At 44.2% G+C, this 22,212-nt stretch overlaps 1 protein-coding gene across 1 annotated transcript; it reads left to right on the plus strand.

The window, feature by feature from the left end:
* The first annotated feature begins 17,957 nt into the window (after positions 1-17,957).
* Positions 17,958-19,899, plus strand: LOC123064606 (putative glutamine amidotransferase GAT1_2.1). The gene is made up of 2 exons (XM_044488054.1): positions 17,958-18,126; positions 18,210-19,899. Exons 1-2 carry the CDS (start codon positions 18,030-18,032, stop codon positions 19,433-19,435), a joined length of 1,323 nt encoding a protein of 440 aa, XP_044343989.1. The 5' UTR covers positions 17,958-18,029; the 3' UTR covers positions 19,436-19,899.
* Positions 19,900-22,212: the final 2,313 nt, after the last annotated feature.

Here is a 22,212-nt window from a genome sequence, read left to right on the forward strand (position 1 = left end):
CAAATCCAACAGAGGATAAATCAAATGAATGACTACCAAAATTCATAGTAAAGCAGTAACATCATGTTTTAACTACTGATTATGCTCTTATATAACACAAATCAACAAGGGTAGTTGGTAAAATCAAAGGCTAGATATAAATTATTTATTTTATTCTCTCAATAAAAAAACAAACGAGCATGAATGACCATGATGCGTTGACCGAGAAATTTCTAACCATGTCTGATGTGTCGATCGAGGTGCATATGAATTTGAAAATTGAGGTGTCAACATCACACTAGTAGAAAAACACCTAATAGTCCCGGTTCGTAAGGGCCTTTAGTCCCGGTTCATGAACCGGGACTAATGGGCCGTTACTAATACCTCCACCCATTAGTCCCGGTTCAAACAAGAACCGGGACCAATGTGCCTCCACGTGGCCCTGTGCGCCGAGCCCAGTCAGGGGTCCTTTGGTCGCGGTTGGTGGCACCAACCGGGACCAAAAAGCATCCATGCGTCAGCATTCCAGTGGTTGGGGTTTTTGTTATTTTTTTTGAAAGGAGGGGGGAATTGGGGGTTTTGGGGGGTTAATTTACGTGTTTCATATATTTTGTTAGCTAGCTAATTAATAGAGAAAAGTGTCCTCTCTTATGTCCGTGCTTGGTCGACTCTACGTACTATATATACATAAGTGATCGAGAGAACCATTCAGTACAGAAGTTCATGCATACCGAGAGAAGTGATCGATCGACCTCTCTCCCTCTCCGAGAGATTGGTCGAACAACAAGTTTTCGTATATCATGTATCTGACGCTACTGGCTACATACATGCATGTACAATATGTATAAGATCTCTTATAATTACAATCCCCTAGCAATTGAAATCAATTTCCACATGGTATTCTCCGGCTTTATTGATGACGTGGTCAAGAAAGAATCCCGCCAATTCCTCTTGAATTGCTTTCATGCGATCTCATTCTAGGAGTTCATTCCGCATCTGCCACGTCTAATTTGAAGAAGGGGGTTAATTAATATATATATATATATATATATATATATATATATATATATATATATGAATGAAACTCAACAGAAATGATGGTGTAATAAAATGAAATTGTGAATATTATTGCTTACACACTTCATATTGTCTTTGAGAGTAGCCCCGCTTGTTTTTCAAAGTCGCGTTGTGGATGAACTCGCACACGTAGTATCCACAGAAATCATTCCCTTCTTCCTGCCACAAGCACTTTACGAGAAATAGAGGTCAATCAAACTGATAATGAAGCATTATAAATGGCATTGATGAAAGTATAGCTATAGAATCAACGGGAGATGCGCGCAACTAGCTAGCCAGTAGTACTTACTTTCGGGTATGTATATCGCAGCTCCTTCAGCAGTCCCGGAGCTTCTGCGGTGAACTGTTTCCAAACCCTGCAAGACAAAGAAAATAATTATTATTACTTGAGATATCAGGAAATGAACAAAAAGTTGCCGATATGGTGCGATAATGATCGATTGAACTTACTTGCTGAGCATTTCAGTCATGTCCGCATAGGATTTGGGATCTTTCTGTCTCGAGTCTAAGACGGTTACTAGTCCATGCTCAAGCTTAATCTCTAGAAGAATATAGTGGTACCTGCGCATGCATGCATAACTCATCAATTACATTACTATAACCTCGCTCGATTAATAAGGGAAACCAAATATGCATACGACAGTAACACTCACTTGCCGTTGTAAGGAAAGAGTATGGTATCTTTGTTTTGATTTTTTATCAATGATTGTAGCACGTTGTCCTCGGCCTCTTTGATGTCCTTTTTAACCAGAAATTCATCTATGATATTTGTGTTAATGAACCCAATATCATAAATTTCTTGTTTTTTGCACTCGACGATCTTCAATCTGCATAATATATTGAGGATAATTAATTATAAATACATGAAATGAAAGAGCCGAGCTATATATAGAGACTTAATGACAGAAATAGTACTTACAGACAGTAGCAAAAGACCATTAGTTTATCGAGGGCCTTTTGATTGAAGAACGCGAAGAACTCATCAAATGGAACAGTCAACAGATCATTTGTAACGAGGTCGTGCTCCTCTTTAATATGCAGATACAAAGCATTCATACCCTCAGACTCTCTGCAGGTTTCCATGTACCAATTATGGAATCTTCGCATCACAGTTGTTAGAGATTTTTCATCTTTGATGAGAGGCTTCCCATACTCGTATCTGTGTTCGTCCACCTCCAAGAAATCAGGAACTGCATCGTCAGGCAGGTAATCTTCAAGATTGCCATAACCGGCCACCATCCCTGGAGCATTAGACACATTGAGCGGGGGGCACGATTGTTGTGCTTGCTCGCCGAGCTGGGCAATTTTTTCCCCTTTGCTCGTTCTTTTGACCTTTTAGCACTGACAGTAGTTCCCGACCGCTGGGCTTGGAGATATGTCTGTTCAGTAATGCGCTCATAGTTGGTTCTCGGTGGAGACTTTGGTGGTTTCCTCAGGGCATCGATAGTGCGCTTTGCTTTCACCGGATCTACCTTCTCCTCCGGAGGTGGATGTCTCTTTGCTTTCACCCCTTCAAAGAACTCCTTCACGTGGGTCCGCACAATCGTATCGTTTTCCTCCTCGGACCTCTCGTACGGTAACTTCTCTAGAGGCTTGAGAGATGGACCGTATTTGTATTGCCTCCCGCCTCTGGTTGTGCTGCTAGACGCCGGAGCAGACGGAGCGGCTGCGGCGTCAGTCTTCTTTCGTGCTTGCTTACGAGGCGGAGGAGAAGGAGTACGACGCGCCGGAGCAGCCGGGGTGGCGGCGGGTCTCTTCCGCCCTTGCTGGCGAGGCAGAGAAGGAGGATGCTGCTGGCTGCTCGGGAGCGCCGGCGCAGGCGGAGAAGGAGGCGGAGTGCCGCCATGCGCCGGAGAAGGAGGCGGAGTGCCGCCACGCGTGCCCTGATCGTCACTCGTCGGAGGAGGAGGCGGAGTGCCCTGACTCGCCGGAGCAGGAGGAGGAGGCGGAGGCATCCAGTTCGGAAGGTTGATGAGCTCTTTTTTCCATAGGCATGGAGTCTTCAGAGCAGAACCCAGCCTAGTCTCCCCTTCACCGGTAGGGTGGTCAAGCACGAGGTCCTCAAATCCCTCCGTTATTTCATCCACCATCACCTTAGCATATCCTTTTGGAATCGGCTGGCAGTGATAAGTTGTGCCGGGTCCACTAGGATAAACTTGGCCAACAGCGGCCTTGACCTTCAAATTCATCCATCGCGCCATAATGTGGCAATTTTGAGACTCCGTGATACCATCCACGGGATAGTTGGCAGGAGCCGTCAAGACATGCTCCGGCTGAAGCAGCTCGGTGGAAGCCACGCTGCTTCTCCGCTGAGATGGCGGGGTAGATTCGGGGGAAGCTTCGGCAGGTCGTTTGCTGCGATCTGCTGCTTCTCGTTCCTCTTCTCGTTCCTCTAGCCCCATTACCCTTTCGTGCAGCGCCTGCAGTTGGTCCTGCTCCAGTTTCTTCCTCCTCTCGTGGGTTTTGTAACCCCCTGCGTCCGGAAAACCAACCTTCCACGGAATGGAGCCTGGCGTGCCTCGTGTCCGTCCAGGGTGCTCAGGATTCCCAAGGGCCAGTGTGAGCTCGTCCTTCTCCCTGTTTGGAAGGAACGTCCCTCGCTGCGCTGCATCGATATAGTGTCGAAGGTTCTTGACTGGTATTTCCAGTTGCTCATCCGTCCACTGGCAAAACCCTGTTACAGGGTCCAAGGTTCCGCCAGACCCGAAGAACCAAGTCCGGCAACGGTCTGGCCATCTCATTGTCTCTGGTTCGATCCCTTTTTCAAGTAAATCATTCACAGCCTTGGACCACTTAGGCCGGGCTTGCAGGTAGCCACCTGACCCCGTGCGATGGTGAAGCGTCTTCTTCGTAGCATTTTTCTTGTTTGTCTCCGACATCTTCTTACTCTTTTCCGATGTCTTGTGGGCCACAAATGCGGGCCAGTGATCTTTGATCTTCTCATATTTGCCGATGAATTCTGGTGTCTTTTTATTTTTGACAAACTGGTTCAGCTCTTTCCTCCACCTCCTCATTAGGGTTGCCATCTTCTTAAGAGCACAAGACTTGATTAATTCCTCTTTAACTGGCTTCTCCGGATCCTCCTGTGGCGGTAGGGTGAAATTTGCCTTCAGCTCAGTCCAAAGATATTCTTTCTGCATATCATTGACATAAGACACCTCAGGGTCTTCCTCCTTAGGCTTATACCATTGCTGGATGCTGATCGGGATCTTCTCCCTAACAAGAACCCCACACTGAGCAGAAAATGCCTTCCTTGTCCGGATGGGTTCAATCGGTTCGCCGTCGGGCGCGATTTCTATGATCTCAAACTTTTCATCCGAGCTCAACTTTTTCTTCGGGCCTCGTCTCCTTACCGAAGTTGTGCTCGATCCGGAGGGCTAGAAATTATAAGGAAGAAAGACGAGAGTAATTAATATGTGTACATATACCAAAACAATGGAAGCATCAATTAAGTAGTCAGCACGGACTTAACTAATATATATATACCTGGCCGGGCTCGGTTCGGTCACCGGAGCAGTCAGCACGGTCTCCTTCTTGTACCTCCATTGTGTCACCGGAGCCATCATGAACATAGTCATGTTCTTGTACCGGCATTAATGGGCTGAAGCCATCATGAACATAGCCCTCTTCTTCACCCCGTTCTTCCAGCTGACCAACGGTGTCGAGGAGAAATGACGCAACTTCATCCCTTCCATTTGCGATTATTTCCCTCAATATCGCTTCTGTTTCTTCGTCTCGGCAGTGCTCCATAGTTTCTGCAAATATTTACAACATGTCAATTATTATTCAAACATGGTACATATGGATATATATATATATATATATATATATATATATATATATATATATATATATATTAGTGGCAAACGTAGAACTAGCCAGCTAATCACAATAAGGAATCATGTTAGTGGCCTCGACGCTGCTTCTCTAGGGTTTGGGGTCGCCTCGACACAACAACGCTTCAAAGGTTTGGGGTGGCCTTGACGACAACGCTCTTTTAACTTGGTAAATTTGGGTGGCCTCGAGAGAGTTAATTTGTCGGGTAGGGGCGCGGCGGAAGGGGGTAGGAGACCAACATCGTTTTCTCTCTAGGGTTTGGGTGTCCTCGAGAGTTTTGGTCGAGCGAGAGGGCCGAGGGGGGTTATATATATCGACCGCCCCTCATGTCGAAGTTATCTCGACGGGGTTATATCGACAACGATGCGACAACGACGAGAAAGGAAAATAATTAAGGAAAAGGAAGAAAAGAGGAAGAAGGAAGAAGGAAGAAGAAGAAGAAGAAAAAAAGAGGAGAAGAAGAAAGGAATAGAGGAGAAGAAGAAAAAAATAGAAAAAAATTCTATTTTTTTCTTCTTCTCCTCTTCTTTTTCTTCTTTTTTCCTCTTCTTATTTATTTCTCCTCTTCTTCCTCTCCTCTTCTTCATCTTCTTATTTTTCTTTTTCCTCTCATTCTTTTTCTTCTTCTTTCTTCCTTCTTCCTTCTTCCTCTTTTCTTCCTTTTCCTTATTTTACTTTAAATTTCTCCTCTACACTAACCTAAAATGCACTATCCTAAAATCGATATCTACTAACAACCTAAATAAAAAATTAATACATATATGAAAAAACATATACAAACAAAAAAAATGCTATGAACATTATATTCATAATACATATATATAGCCACATCCATTCATCATATATATAGCTACCACAAACATATATACATTATATATATGAAAAAAATGCAATGAACAAAAAAAATACACTTATGAAATAGAATACTATGAACATGTACATATATATATATATACGCATACAAACACATATACACAAAAAAATGCAAAAAATTGCTATGGAAATTGCAGGGGCGGCGGGGCGGCGCGCGGCGGCCGTGGAGGGCAGGGGCGGCGGCGCGGCGGCCGCGCAGGACAGGGGTGGCGCGCGCCGGCCGTGCAGGGCAGGGGCGGCGGCGCTGTGGCCGCGAAGGGACAGGGGCGGCGCGCGGTGGCCGCGCAGGGGCACGGGACGGGAGGGGCGCGGGAGCAGGCTGTGCTCACAGGGGGCGGCGGCGACGGCGCGGGCGAGCAGCCTGACGGCGTCGGTGGCGGCGGCGACGGCAAAGTAGAGCAGGGGCGTCGGGCGGCAACGGCGACGAGGAGGAGCAGGGGCGCGTCGGGGGAGAAGTGGCGATTTTGCCAAAAACTGCTAAGTGCTTGCTTATATAGCAAACCCTTTAGTCCCGGTTGGTGGCACTAACCGGGACTAATGCACCCTTTAGTCCCGGTTGGCACCAACCGGGACCAAAGGCCTCTTTTTCGGCAGCCTAAAGGGCGGGAACCGGCGGCCTTTGGTCCCGGTTGGTGGCACCAACCGGGACTAATGCCTCCCCCTTTAGTCCCGGTTGGTGCCACCAACCGGGACCAAAGGCCTCTGTGCTGCCCGCCTCGGGGCCAAAGTTTAGTCCCACCTCGCTAGTTGAGAGGGGCGCGCAGTGGTTTATATGCCCCACTGCCGCACCCCTCTCGAGCTCCTCTCCACCGCAGGCTTTCGGGCCTAATTGCTATTGCTTTGCCTGATGGGCCTTTTGGGCCTACTACGGGCCTGAATCCTGGCCCATAGTAGAGTTTCATGTCGTATTCAGGTCGTGGGGGCCTAGTAGGAGGTATTTTTTTATTTTTTTGTTTTCTTTACTTATTGTTGCTATATTTATTTATTTTCTAGTTTTTTTCTTTTGTTTTCTACATTATTTATTTTCTTTTGTTTTTTGCTTTATTTTTTAATTGTTTTTGCTTTTAGTTTTAGGAAAATTATAAACTTTCTGTTAGTGCCATTAGTTTTCAAATTTGAAAACACTTTTTTTGTTTTTTTGTTTTTTTCTTGCTTTATTTATTTGTTTTTGTTTCTACTTACAACAAAATACTTATTGTTGTTTTTTTGTTTTGTTTTCTGCATTATTTATTTTCTTTTGTTTTTTGCTTTATTTTTTAATTGTTTTTGCTTTTAGTTTTAGGAAAATTATAAACTTTCTGTTAGTGCCATTAGTTTTCAAATTTGAAAACACTTTTTTTGTTTTTTTGTTTTCTTTCTTGCTTTATTTATTTTATTTTGTTTCTACTTACAACAAAATACTTATTGTTGTTTTTTTATTTTGTTTTCTGCATTATTTATTTTCTTTTGTTTTTTGCTTTATTTTTTAATTGTTTTTGCTTTTAGTTTTAGGAAAATTATAAAGTTTCTGTTAGTGCCATTAGTTTTCAAATTTGAAAACATTTTTTTATTTTTTTGTTTTCTTTCTTGCTTTATTTATTTTATTTTGTTTATACTTACAACAAAATACTTATTGTTGCTATTTTTAATTATTACGAGGGCCGAACCATAAGACATTAAAGAATTTCAAATGAACTCTGAAAAAGTTGAAAGTTCGCATGGTATCATAAATTGACCCACATAGCATGTGCATGTACAAAACGGATAATGGTATCATACTCGTCAGTTACAAAGTTGGCATGGTATCATCATAATAGTTGCGGGAGAAAGTCTTCACTTTTTTTCCGCTTGTGTCATTTGCTTATTGCGCCGTAACCATGGATAATCTTCATCGTTTATCAGGATGCTGGGGTCAGCCTTGACTTTGAAGGGAGAAATTTCATGAAACTTTTCATAATCTTCAGACATGTCTGTCTTGTCCTTCACTCCCACGATGTCCCTTTTTCCTGAAAGAACTATGTGGCGCTTTGGCTCATCATATGATGTATTCGCTTCCTTATCTTTTCTCTTTCTCGGTCTGATAGACATGTCCTTCACATAGATAACCTGTGCCACATCATTGGCTAGGACGAACGGTTCATCAGTGTACCCAAGATTTTTCAGATCCACTGTTGTCATTCCGTACTGTGGGTCTACCTGTACGCCGCCTCCTGACAGATTGACCCATTTGCACTTAAACAAAGGGACCTTAAAATCATGTCCGTAGTCAAGTTCCCATATGTCCACTATGTAACCATAATATGTGTCCTTTTCCCTCTCGGTTGTTGCATCAAAGCGGACACCGCTGTTTTGGTAGGTGCTCTTTTGATCTTGGTCAATCGTGTAAAATGTATTCCCGTTTATCTCGTATCCTTTCCAAATCAATACAGTCAAAGATGGTCCCCTGGACAACAAGTACAGCTCATCACAAATAGTGTTGTCACCTCTGATACGTGCTTCCAACCAACTGCTGAAAGTCCTGATGTGTTCACATGTAATCCAGTCGTCGCACTGCTCCGGGTGTTTGGAGCGCAGACTGTTCTTGTGTTCATCGACATACGGGTTCACCAAGGTAGAGTTCTGTAGAACTGTGTAGTGTGCTTGAGACCAAGAATATCCGTCCCTGCATATTATTGAGTCCCTTCCAAGCGTGCCTTTTCCAGTCACTCTCCCCTCATACCGCGATTTAGGGAGACCTATCTTCTTAAGGCCAGGAATGAAGTCAACACAAAACCCGATGACATCCTCTGTTTGATGGCCCATGGAGATGCTTCCTTCTGGCCTAGTGCGGTTACGGACATATTTCTTTAGGACTCCCATGAACCTCTCAAAGGGGTACATATTGTATAGAAATACGGGGCCCAGAATGACAATCTCGTCAACTAGATGAACTAGGACGTGCGTCATGATATTGAAGAAGGATGGTGGGAACACCAGCTCGAACTGACAAGACATTGCACCACATCACTCCTTAGCCTTGGTATGATTTCTGGATCGATCACCTTCTGAGAGATTGCATTGAGGAATGCACATAGCTTCACAATGGCTAATCAGACGTTTTCCGATAGAAGCCCCCTCAATGCAACCGGAAGCAGTTGCGTCATAATCACGTGGCAGTCATGAGACTTTAGGTTCTGAAACTTTTTCCCTGCCATATTTATTATTCCTTTTATATTAGACGAGAAGCCAGTCGGGACCTTCATACTAAGCAGGCATTCAAAGAAGATTTCCTTCTCTTCTTTGGTAAGAGCATAGCTGGCAGGACCTTCATACTGCTTTGGAAGCATGCCGTCTTTTTCGTGCAAACATTGTAGGTCCTCCCGTGCCTCAGTTGTATCTTTTGTCTTCCCATACACGCCCAAGAAGCCTAGCAGATTCACGCAAAGGTTCTTCGTCACATGCATCACGTCGATCGAAGAGCGGACCTCTAGGTCTTTCCAGTAGGGTAGGTCCCAAAATATAGATTTCTTCTTCCACATGGGTGCGTGTCCCCCAGCGTCACTCGGAACAGCTAGTGCGTCGGGACCCTTTCCAAAGATTACGTGTAAATCATTGACCATAGCAAGTACGTGATCACCGGTACGCATGGCGGGCTTCTTCCGGTGATCTGCCTCGCCTTTGAAATGCTTGCCTTTCTTTCGACATTGATGGTTGGTTGGAAGAAATCGACGATGGCCCAGGTACACATTCTTCCTGCAGCTTGCCAGGTATATACTATCGGTGTCAAGTAAACAATGCGTGCATGCGTGGTATCCCTCGTTTGTCTGTCCTGAAAGATTACTGAGAGCGGGCCAATCGTTGATGGTCACGAACAGCAACGCCTTTAGGTTAAATTCCTCCTGTTTGTGCTCATCCCACGTAAGTACACCGTTTCCATTCCATAGCTGTAAAAGTTCTTCAACTAATGGCCTTATGTACACATCAATGTCGTTGCCGGGTTGCTTAGGGCCTTGGATGAGAACTGGCATCATAACGAACTTCCGCTTCATGCACATCCAAGGAGGAAGGTTATACATACATAGAGTCACGGGCCAGGTGTTGTGATTGCTGCTCTGCTCCCCGAAAGGATTAATGCCATCCGCTCTTAAAGCAAACCATACGTTCCTTGGCTCACTTGCAAACTCATCCCAGTACTTTCTCTCGATTTTTCTCCACTGCGACCCGTCAGCGGGTGCTCTCAACTTCCCGTCTTTCTTACGGTCCTCACTGTGCCATCGCATCAACTTGGCATGCTCTCTGTTTCTGAACAGGTGTTTCAACCGTGGTATTATAGGAGCATACCACATCACCTTCGCAGGAACCCTCTTCCTGGGGGGCTCGCCGTCAACATCACCAGGGTCATCTCGTCTGATCTTATACCGTAATGCACCGCATACCGGGCATGCGTTCAGATCCTTGTACGCACGACGGAAGAGGATGCAGTCATTAGGGCATGCATGTATCTTCTGCACCTCCAATCCTAGAGGGCATAAGACCTTCTTTGCTGCGTATGTACTGTCGGGCAATTCGTTATCCTTTGGAAGCTTCTTCTTCAATATTTTTAGTAGCTTCTCAAATCCTTTGTCAGGCACAGCATTCTCTGTCTTCCACTGCAGCAATTCCAGTACGGTACCGAGCTTTGTGTTGCCATCTTCGCAATTGGGATACAACCCTTTTTTGTGATCCTCTAACATGTGATCGAACTTCAGCTTCTCCTTTTGACTTTCGCATTGCGTCCTTGCATCGACAATGACCCGGCGGAGATCAACATCATCGGGCACATCGTCTGGTTCCTCTTGATCTTTAGCAGCTTCGTCCATTGCAGCATCATCGTGCACATCGTCTGGTTCCTCTTGATCTTCAGTAGCATCACCGTATTCAGGGGGCACATAGTTGTCATCGTACTCTTCTTCTTCGCCGTCTTCCATCATAACCCCTATTTATCCGTGCCTTGTCCAAACATTATCGTGTGGCATAAAACCCTTGTAAACCAGGTGGGTGTGGAGGATTTTCCGGTCAGAGTAAGACTTCGTATTCCCACATATAGGGCATGGACAACACATAAAACCATTCTGCTTGTTTGCCTCGGCCACTTCGAGAAAATCATGCACGCCCTTAATGTACTTGGAGGTGTGTCTTGAACCGTACATCCATTGCCGGTTCATCTGCGTGCATTATATATAATTAAGTGTGTCAAAAATCATTACAGAACATCATGAATAGATAATTAAGTAACCAAATTAATAGAAGTTCATCATCACATTAAAACCAAAGTACATACATAGTTCTCATCTAACAATATAAAGCTCTGCAGAGCATCTAAATTAATTAAACCATACACTGAAACTATGTAAAACATTTCAATGCGAAAGCAAATGCGATCATAATCGCAACCAATGTAACAACTGATCCAACGGCATAATGATACCAAGCCTCGGTATGAATGGCATATTTTCTAATCTTTCTAATCTTCAAGCGCATTGCATCCATCTTGATCTTGTGATCATCGACGACATCCGCAACATGCAACTCCAATATCATCTTCTCCTCCTCAATTTTTCTAATTTTTTCCTTCAACAAATTGTTTTCTTCTTCAACTAAATTTACCCTCTCGACAATAGGGTCGGTTGGAATTTCCGGTTCAACAACCTCCTAGATAAATAAAATCTATGTCACGTTGGTCGGCATAATTGTCATAAACAATAAATGAACCAATAGTTATGAAAAGATAATATATACCATATCTGAATCATAGACAGGACGAGGGCCGATGGGGGCGGATACCAAAACCATCGCACTATATAAGATGCAATAATAAAAGTAAGAAAATTATACAAGTATCTATATAAATATACAAGTAAGATTTTTTTTCCTTTCAGAAAGAAGATAAGAACAAGAGGCTCACCACGGTGGTGCCGGCGACGAGATCGGCGCGGGCGATCGACGGCGGTGAAGACGGGGACGGGACGTGACGGACCGCTAAACCTAGACAAATATTGAGGAAAATGGAGCTTGGAGGTCGAGCTTGGAGAGGAGAAAGCTTAAGTAGTGTGGCTCGGGCATTCCATCGAATACCTCGTGTGCATAGGAGGTGAGCTAGAGCACCACAAAGCTCTCCCCTCGCCGGCCACGAAAAACATAGCACTGGGAGTGCTCTGCTCGCGGACAAGGGGTAGATATAGGCAACTAATTGGTCCCGGTTCGTGCCACGAACCGGGACTAAAGGCAGCCTTTGGTCCCGGTTCACTCCACCAACCGGGACCACTGGTGGTGGGCCAGGAGCGAGGCGCATTGCTCCCGGTTCGTCCCACCAACCGAAACCAATAGGTCCAGCCGAACCGGCACCAATGGCCCACGTGGCCCGGCCGGCCCCCGGGGCTCACGAACTGGGTCCAATGCCCCCATTGGTCCCGGTTCTGGATTGAACCGGGACTATTGGGCTGACCCGGCCTGGACCATTGCCCCCTTTTCTACTAGTGTCATTCCACAGCCACATGCGAACATCACCAAAATTGCCTTAGCTCTGGCCACGAAAACCCGTGTGGTAAAATATACATTAGGATGAAACTAGAGCGATTGTAAAATTATGATGCTTGGTTTCAGCCACATGGGATTTGTGTGTGTTGGGGTGGGGCAAGCTCCGCCCCTTATGGTACTTGATGTTAATTAGAATGGGAAAGGCAGAGATTAGGAGTGGCACTAGAGTAAACCTCATCTTAGCTCTGGAGTGGTACTACAAAATGTATCCTTAATAGCCTCGACAGTTGGTTCACCATATGAATTGTGAAGAAGAACAAGTATACGAAGAGTCTTCTTCTAGTCGGTGTGCTACTAATACTCTTTATTGTGATCCAGAACAGGCAAGTGAAGATTAGATATATTTCATACAAATATAGTTCCAATTACACAGTAATTTATGAGTCGATATATGCCCATAATTAATAAAGCAAATAAGTGATGTATTTTATGGATAAATATAAGTTCATAATTTTTAAGAAAACAACTGGGTGTAGTAACTTGTAGATAGTACTTCAATATCATGGAGTTGGAATTATCTTTGAGGTGCACGGTCCTACTTAAAATGAACCCAACCGGTGATTTCCTTCTAGTCTACCATGAAAAACGCATTCACCACAACTATGCACTCAGTTGTTAGTAAGTTGGTATGTGTACTCTTAATCCGACAATGCATTGTGTTCCATATGCTTGCACATGTACTCATATGACCTATATTTTTCAATAATGCACCTTACTTGATTTCTTTCTTATTTATTTTTCCAAAAGAAAACAACCACAATCAACAACATGTATGATTCTTGTGTACCTATGTTCTTGGAGAAGAAAATATATGGCTAGCAAATTATTAAGCGAGCCAATTTTGTTGCAAGTAGGTAGAGCAAATCACACGATATCAAAAACTCTGGAGTACAACTAAACAACAATAAGTAATGGTATGTATGTTTTGAAATGTGCACAAATCGTATTTGTAGCTAGCAGGTAGCTCTAAATATGTGCAGAAATGGTACCTAGCTAACATGTACCAGATATACTGTTCTCAAGCATTATTATTTTGGTAACAACGGGCCATGTCGATTTCCATTAAAATAAATGCGCCAAATTTAACATAGTATTACATGTTAATAACAAATCAAAGAAAACAAACAATTGTAGTTGTTCTCCTAGTTACAAGGAATACTGAACCCTTGCTTGTCGGTGCCAAAACTAGAAATCCTAAAGGACAAGAGAACCAAAAATAGGTTTGAAGCACAAAAGCATACTTCATAATTACTAGAAGATCCTTCTTGTCGTCAGTGTCAACCGTGCCTCCTTGTGTATGCTCAATAATCACCTTGTTGAGCAGCTGCACCCTTGCTTCATGGCTTATTTGAGCTGGATCTTTGTACGGTGAATTTATATGATTACGTTACAAAGAAAGATGGCAATCACAATACCATTAGGGAATATATGTGCAAAGCACCCAATAGTTCGCCTTTTCCAGATGGTGAAACATACCATTGTTCCCTCATTGAGCACCAGTTATTCGCTGAAACGCTGGAAACGTATGGATCCATCCTCCAAATAGGTCATCAATATTCTCATGCACTCTATTGTGTTGAATGGCACAAGTGATTACCTGCCATACCAGATTTGTTAGTGGGCAACCAAATAACAGCTAATCCATGCTCTAACTCTCTCTCTATCTATCTCTCTCTCTCTCCACACAAAATAAACTGTTCCGTTTTCTTGGTTATGATGGCAATTCTAGCCATGCAACTATGTGAGATTTTTGATTTTCGAGGGCACTCTGCATGTATCCATCTCACCACAGCCACTGATCTAAGATGAAGATATATATAGGTTATGACTGTGAACTTCCCATTTGTGTCTTGCTACTTCCATTTCATTTTCACTAACCCCAGTTCCACCGAGCTTGCCAAATCTTGCAAATTATGCCATTGTTGTCCTATCTTGCCAGGTAATATTCTTCTAAAGCTTATAGTATGGAGTTATTCTACCGAAATCTTCCTGGCTGTTACCTTCTTTGTGCAAGCTATAGTATACAATCTTGGAATTACTTTGCGAATGATTTTCAATTGAAGCAAGCATCTTCTCAGGAAACAGTTTTGCTGTCATCAACCTACAATTCTTTCAGAGCATGTTTTTTGGAATACATGGTTGCCATTTACCAAGCTTTGCCAAAAAATGATCCTCTATCTCCTCTCTTCCACTGCACAATATATGTCTGTGTAGATAATTTCTTGTTAGCGTTCTTTACCATTTACTTGCAGTGTTTTTTAGCTTCCACAACCATTTGCAAAGTAGGCTCTAGTTCATAGTTTGTAAAATGCAGAATTTTGTCACTTCCAGTCTTTGGGAAAACTTATTTTATGGTAAATGTTGCCTATTTATTCAAAGTTGATACCTCCTCTGAAGTTAACTCTGAGCTAACACTCTCAGGAGCCACATGGAACCAAGTTGTACATAAAGACTTACAGCAACATTCCCTAGCTAGAATGTGTGCAACTTTATTCGCCGATTGTCGCACCCAAGCAACACTAAACTCCTGAAATGAAGTAAGCAAAACCATTAATCTCTTCAACTATTTGCCCATGAGCTGAAAGAACATTTGCCTCACTCAAGATCTTATGAACCACCACTTGTGAATCCGTCTTGAAAATCACTCTATGAGCGTTAAGTTCTTGCGCCAAGAAGATGGCTCTACTCGTGAAAATTTTACCAAATTAATTCTACCTTCCTTCCAATTGACATACCATTTTTTTCATCCTATGAGTTTTTTATTGAACTTTCATTTTATTCTGAATTGGTAAGTCTGTCAACATAAATGGGAGTTCCCAAACAAGAGAAAAGAAAGGTGCCCACGTTGCAAGTAAATATTTCACTCTAGTGCTCTTTCTAAAACAACTCTCACATGCATGCAATTAATTGCACCTCTAGTTCCATATGCATGCACATATAGTCATATGAACGCAAGGAGCATGCAGGTGCGGGCCCTGCACGGTCACTCGATTGCCTCACGATTCGTGAAGTAATTGGATCCCGCACAAGGGCATATACGTTTTAAGTTTTAATCATTGAAACTTACGATTTTGCATCAGAAAATTCTGATTTTCTCGCTTGCTTGTACTAAATTTCAGATCTAAAATTTTAAGCAATTTTATTTGTCGTTCGTAGGCACAAAATAAGTGTTTTTATCGGTCGCCCGTACTAAGTTTCAACAAGTGGAAACTTAACATATTTTAAAAAAATCATCAAAATATATTTAAAATGGATCTTATTTTAAAGCGCTGGTCACAACAAACACGAATATGAAAACAAAACTTAATTTGCACTTTTCGTCCAAAAGATATACAAATTTTAAAATCAAAAGCCAAAGTAAAAGGCACACGCGAGAGACTCGGTGCCTATCCTCCCCGATCATATAAACATATATTTTGCCTAAACGCACCTCACTGCTGGTGTTCTTTCTTAATCATCTCTCCCGGGGCCGATAGAGCTGTCATATTCTCGTGAGCCTATGTCCTTTGAGAAGAAAAGGTACGGCTAGAACTAATTAAGCGAATCTATTTTCTCACCAATTAATAGCTAGAGCGGATCACGTGTGATCCAAATTATACAATTATTTCACACGCAAAAAATCCTACTCCTACAACCAACCAGCACTTAAAAATGGTATACATACAGATGTTCAAAAACGTGCAGCAAAAATTTGAAGCCAACAGATACCTCTAAACACGTGCATAAATTGCACCTAGTAGTACTCCACTATGATCGGAAACCTGTCCTTTCCCGCAACGTAGAGCCATACTAGCTAGCTAGTATCACAACGGAAGCTTTGACCTGCATGCCGATTAGACGGTCGAACTAGCTAAACATCGGACGCATTCCACGTTTAAGACGAGGACGAGCATCACGCTGGGACGTACACATCAGCTGCGTGTCATCGGCCTACCCAGGATAACGACCAAACACGTTCGCATCTGCTCTCACTACTCACAAAATTTATCAAAATAAACCTACTTAAATTTCAGGGCTAATTTGTCAAAATCAAGTGGCGAAGCAAGAACCACGTTCCTCTAAGATTTCTTTAGTCATGCTAGAATTTTCGAGCAAACATGCTAGGTTTGAACAAGTTCATGTCTAATTGCCAAAACAAAAGTGAAAAATATGAATGATCACCAAAACACAGCATGGTGATTTGGCACTAGCGGTGCAAGCAGGCATCCCGCATAGTCCCACGTAACCAGGCAATTAGTTCAAACTAAGCTAAATCCCAGCTGGAAACTTACAACTTAAGACGATTTATTTTGATTGTGGAAAGGGGCGGATCGAGCACCGCCCTGCACCCCTATTTGGCACAAATTAAGGTTGGTTATCATGTGTTTACCCAACGTATGTCTGTTAATAATGGGGCTGATAATAAGGTTCGAGCAAGCGTAAGTTGCTAGTAGTATATTCGTTTGAAATAAAACTTGTTATATTAGTCGAAGACCCATGACTATTTTGCTCTATCAGAAAATCAAAGTAAATATCTCAAATATTCCAAATGAAGGATATTTTCAATTTGCTATAACTTCGAAAGCATGAAACAAGTAGAAACACATGCATCTTGTACATTTTATGATGCACATCTGCCCAATTTCATTAATCTCTTCTACTTATAAATACTTGAAAATAACATCTGTTTGAGCGACAGGTAATATGAATCGGAGGGAGTAACATTTTTTCATCCAGAGTATCCTTCGTTCAACCTTAGGTACTTATCCTCCTTTTCTCTGTTTTGATTTTTTCGCTCATATATCTCTGGTTTTTTCAGAAGTTATTTTTCCTTTGAAAACCGCCTTAATTGCCCCACCTCCTATTAACTTATCATTTTCACTTTGATAAAGCCAATAAGTGCTTACCAGATAAAATCTTAAAATTTATTTTGGTAGGTAAATCACAGGCAGAAATTTATTAGGTAAACACTTATCTACAGAATCATATTAATAAGGGCAGGTAAATCATGGCCTAACATATTAGAATATTTATACCATGTTGCAACGCATTGGAAATTATCTATTTACCTAACACCATTTTGGAGACAAAGCCATTGTTTCTGCTAGAAAAACTTTCAATCTATTCATCATCTGTCATGACAGTACAAAAAATATCAGAAGTAACAAAAATTACATACAGATACGTAGAACACTAGCCACTATAAGACCTGGAGCTACCCGAACACAAACTCAAAGTTCATCTAATCCAAACAGAGCCCAAAGTTGACATGTCTTTCAGGCAGATTAGATGAATACTATGATTTTTATGTGATTGTGGGATGAAGACTAAAGAGATGAGAGCAATCCGTAGCATATGCTGTGCTGGACTCCTGGATATGCACCAATCACCTATGCTGACAAGCTAGAGTATTTTTTTAATGTTTATGTTTGGGTGCATGTAGCAATATCGAGCTTGGGCACTTTGACCTGCGGTGTTTGCACGCGGCGCCCAGACGGGGTTGCCCACACACGCCGTAGGTAATGACGTCGGCGCAAGTTAATTACTACTACTAGTCCTCGCGCGCATGTTAATACGCTCTAGTTTTGGAATCAAATGATTTCGTGATAAGATCGATCCATCATCCCTTCTATAAATACCTCCATCCAGATACATCTTCCCCACAAACCAAACAAGAACACACCGACCCACCATTGAGAAGTAATCACTTCTGGTTGAGAAATCGGAGGCAAGAGATAACTAGCCTAGCCATGTCTCCCTCTCCTGATCTGCCCTCCCGGATCCTCCCCCGCGTGCTCATCGTCTCTCGCCGCACCGTCCGAAAGAACAAGTTCGTCGACTTTGTCGGTAAGTATTTCGTCTTGACTTTGGGGAAATAATGGTGGATTCATTGGAAGAATGCTGACATTTGCATGCATGGATTGATGCAGGAGAGTACCATCTGGACCTGGTGGTGGGCTACGGCGCGGTGCCGGTCATCGTGCCGCGGGTCACCGGCGTGCACGCTATGCTCGACTCCTTCGAGCCCATCCACGGCGTGCTCCTCTGCGAGGGCGAGGACATCGACCCCTCCCTCTACGACGCCGGCGGCGACGGCGACGCCAGGGACGCGCTCTCGCAGGAGCAGCTCGAGGCCGTGAGGAGCCTCCACCCGAGCGACGCCGCCGTGGACCATGAGAAGGACTCCATCGAGCTCCTCCTCGCGCGCCGCTGCCTCGAGCGCAACGTTCCGTTCCTCGGCATCTGCCGCGGCTCGCAGGTGCTCAACGTCGCCTGCGGCGGCTCGCTCTACCAGGACGTCGAGCAGGAGCTCCACCCCGCGGCGGACGCGGCCGTCTGCCACATGAACTATGCCAACTACGACGGGCATCGGCACCCGGTGCGCGTGCTCCCCGGCACGCCGATGCACGACTGGTTCGCGGAGTCGCTGCTCGACGGCGACCAGCTGATGGTGAACAGCTACCACCACCAGGGCGTGCGGCGCCTGGCGGACCGGTTCGTGCCCATGGCGCACGCGCCAGACGGGCTGGTCGAAGGGTTCTACGACCCCGACGCGTACGATCCCGGCGAGGGCAAGTTCCTCATGGGGCTCCAGTTCCACCCGGAGCGCATGCGCAAGGAGGGCTCCGACGAGTTCGACTTCCCCGGCTGCGCCAAGGCCTACCAAGAGTTCGTCCGCGCGGTGGCGGCACACCAGGCAAAGATGGCCGCCGCGCACGTGTACGTCCGGAGCACGGTCACCACGCCGCCCAAACTGAACCAGGAAATGGACAAGCAGCGCAAGGTGATCGTCCGGAGCGTCTCGCTCGCCAAGAACATGTACATGTTCGGCAAGAACACTGACGCGCAGCATCCGGCGGATCACCGGGACGGGGACCTCGACGCCGGCGCGGAGTTCCTGGAGTCGAACAAGGCGCTGAGCGTGCAGCAGGAGAAGCGGCTGAAGCAGATGGGCGCGACGGTGCGGAACGCGTCGGGGTACATGAACAGGCTCAAGGTTAGCGAGGAGCGGGAGGCAGCGGCGCGGGCGCTCATGGCCAAGATGTCGGTCGCCCAGCTCGCTAGCCTCGCCGCCTTCTACCGCGCCATGGGCAACGTCTGCTCGGAGGTGCTCGACGCCAAGCTCCAGCCGCCGTCTCCAACCCTGCACGAGTGATCTACCTGTGCTCTGTCTGTCTCTGTGAACCTGGCCGGAAATGCTTGCTCAGTTCATAAGAAATCCAAATGTTGCATGGCATCCTGAATTAATTAAACCGTGATGTTGATGTTACACATTCAAGAAGTGTTAGTTTACTTTGTTTGTGTGTCCATACGTACAATACAATGCATTTTTTGTCATGACTTTGTAAGCTCGCTGCCTTTGGTAAGCTCTATCGTAACCTCGTAATCACAGGAAAGACGAAGCGAGAAACTACTACTAAGTAGTACTTGAGTCTTGAAGTGTCTTTCTGATCTTCCCCTGGTACCTATCTTGTGTACCGTAGTTTCTTCCTCAAATTAACCAGTACAAATGGAAGAGGATAACAAGCACATGTGTTCAACTCATCAATTTTACGGCTAGCATTTTTTGGCATCCAGTAACATTCACTTGGACAAAACAACATTTTTGTCATGCTCCGTTCTTACACCACTAGCAACATTCAGTTGGATAAAACAAAACTGCCCCTCGATTGTTGGAGACTTTATATGCCAGAAAAGGAGTAGTAGCGAAGAGTTATGGGTCACATGGGAAGTGCCCAAGCCACACCGAGTGGCCGGACACGGACGGTCTAGGAGCTCCATTCAAGGTGGTTGTCAACTGTCATTATGGTGTTGCTATTGAAGAATCTCACTTTCATTATGGTGTCATGAGATGGTTGGTGCGGATGCGGTTGTTGTTATATTTTGTCGATCGCAGATTTGTTTGATTTGATTTTTTTTTCCTCGTTTAGGCATAGCTTTGGTCTTATATGATTATGCTATTTGCCAGCAGGTTTTTCTGTATGTGTTGGTGTTGATTGTGTGCATCTTAACTGTGTAGAGGCCGGGTGTGTGCTTAGTGTGTTTGTATCTACTTGAAGCTTCATTTTCAGTCAATAAAATCCATCATTTGTCAAAAAAAGAACTAACTTTAGCAGAGAACTGCTAGTGCCACCCTGATGTGCAGCAGAACCGGCCCGGCGATCGGACCAAAAAAACCAGAACCAGTGACCGCGGCGGTTCTTTAAGCCTTGCAGACCTTTCGAGCAATCCATCCGGAAAAAGTCGGACTAACCATACGATTTTTCTTTAAAAACAAAGACCGGGTGGTTTATGTAGAACCGGTTCAATGTCATTTCCTAAAAAGCCCATCAATTCAGTTCATTTGCCTTGAGCATGCCAAGGGTAGAAACAAAAAGAGGAAAGCGCAAAAAAAAAGACAAAAAAACCCTCCTTTGTATGGTTCAGGTGAAATCCACAACTACCAGAGACACTAATCTGCGGAGGTCCTGTTCTATTCCCGGGCTCATTTGAGGTTGGGATGAATAGTAAATGCCGAAAAGAATGAAAAAAATCCCAAAAAAAAACTAATTTTTTTGGGTGCAAACTTTGACAAATGTTCTCAGTGCTTGCAAATTTTAACTCCGAAATACCATTCGTGGTAGTCATGGCAAAAAACAAAAATAACACCAAATGCTTTCGAAAATAGCATTTTTGGAGTGTTGATTTTTTTACCACGACTTTCATGAATATTATGTCGGGATGAAAATTTGCAAGCACCAAGAACATTTGTCAAAGTTTGCACCCAAAAAAATTCAGAATTTTTAAATTTTTAGTATTTATATTGATTTTACTGTTCATCACGGAGCATGGGTCGGGACAAGATACTCTATGTCCACTAATCCGCTGCATCTTCCCTACAGAATAGAGCCAAACTAGCTAGACATAGTTTCTTATCTCCTTTTTTTTTCTTTGTGTGGGAGATATAATTTCCTCGGGAGTGGAACAATCACAGCAAGACATTTTTTTACGGCCTAGAAAATGATCAAACTGGCGGAACACTAATGTGTCCACGTTTAAGATGACGATGAGCACCGTCGCTTGGACGTACATATTAGCAGCCTGTTATTGGCGGAACTAACTTGTGCTGGATGGTTAGGAGAATAATGGTATTCTCAGCCCATCAGAGTTCAAGGCTTGGACTTAGACACGAGTGTTTGCATTTTCTCTGAATTTATTTCAGGCCTTCTAGACTTGACACAAGTGTTCGCATTTTTTTTAAATTTATTTCAGACGTTCCATCGATGTGCATTCAGTGGGACGAGACGTTCCCATCGACTATAAAGACGTATGTGGCGACTTCGTCAATCTCCATACGGCAATGCTACATCAACGAAGGATTACAGGACCATTACAGGCTAATCTTGACATGACAGTTATTTATTGGATTAAGGGGGAGGAAGGGAGTCCCGCCCCGGTGAAAATAAGGAGGGCGGAGAGAATTGTATGGAAAGTCCCGTAATGGGGCCTGTGTGTTTAGCATTTTTGATCTCAATATGATGTGTCCCCTCAGTCTCTTGGAAGTGTTCATAGGGGCAGGGTGTGCGTGTGTGCATTGATAGGGATGAGTGTACATATTTGTATGTATGAGTGTTTACGTCTGTACTGTGTTTCCCGACAAATAAACACTTAATTTCCTATAATACAAATAAACACTTTGTATGCAGGTGGTCTGATCAAATCAAAAGAGAAAGAGGAGAAATATACGGCCGAAATGAGTGAATATCTATACAGGTAGGCGTGGTGGAACAGGATGCTGCAGCCCTTCTTCTAGTGCTTCTGCTGGTGGCAGCGTAGTAGACCCCTCCGACAAGTCGCCATCTCCGCCGTATGTGCGAGCAAGCCACACCCAAAACGCGGCGAGGCCGACAATGATCACACCCACCAAGGCGGTGCACCCGGCCAGCACGCGGC

Source organism: Triticum aestivum, chromosome 3B (genome assembly GCF_018294505.1).
Source record: "Triticum aestivum cultivar Chinese Spring chromosome 3B, IWGSC CS RefSeq v2.1, whole genome shotgun sequence".
Taxonomy (NCBI): domain Eukaryota; kingdom Viridiplantae; phylum Streptophyta; class Magnoliopsida; order Poales; family Poaceae; genus Triticum; species Triticum aestivum.

Excerpts from the sequence above, each read along its gene's own strand:
- LOC123064606 (XM_044488054.1), top strand. The coding sequence starts at position 18,030 with ATGTCTCCCTCTCCTGATCTGCCCTCCCGGATCCTCCCCCGCGTGCTC. Across the intron at positions 18,127-18,209 it reads CAAGTTCGTCGACTTTGTCG|GAGAGTACCATCTGGACCTG; the intron begins GTAAGTATTTCG and ends GGATTGATGCAG.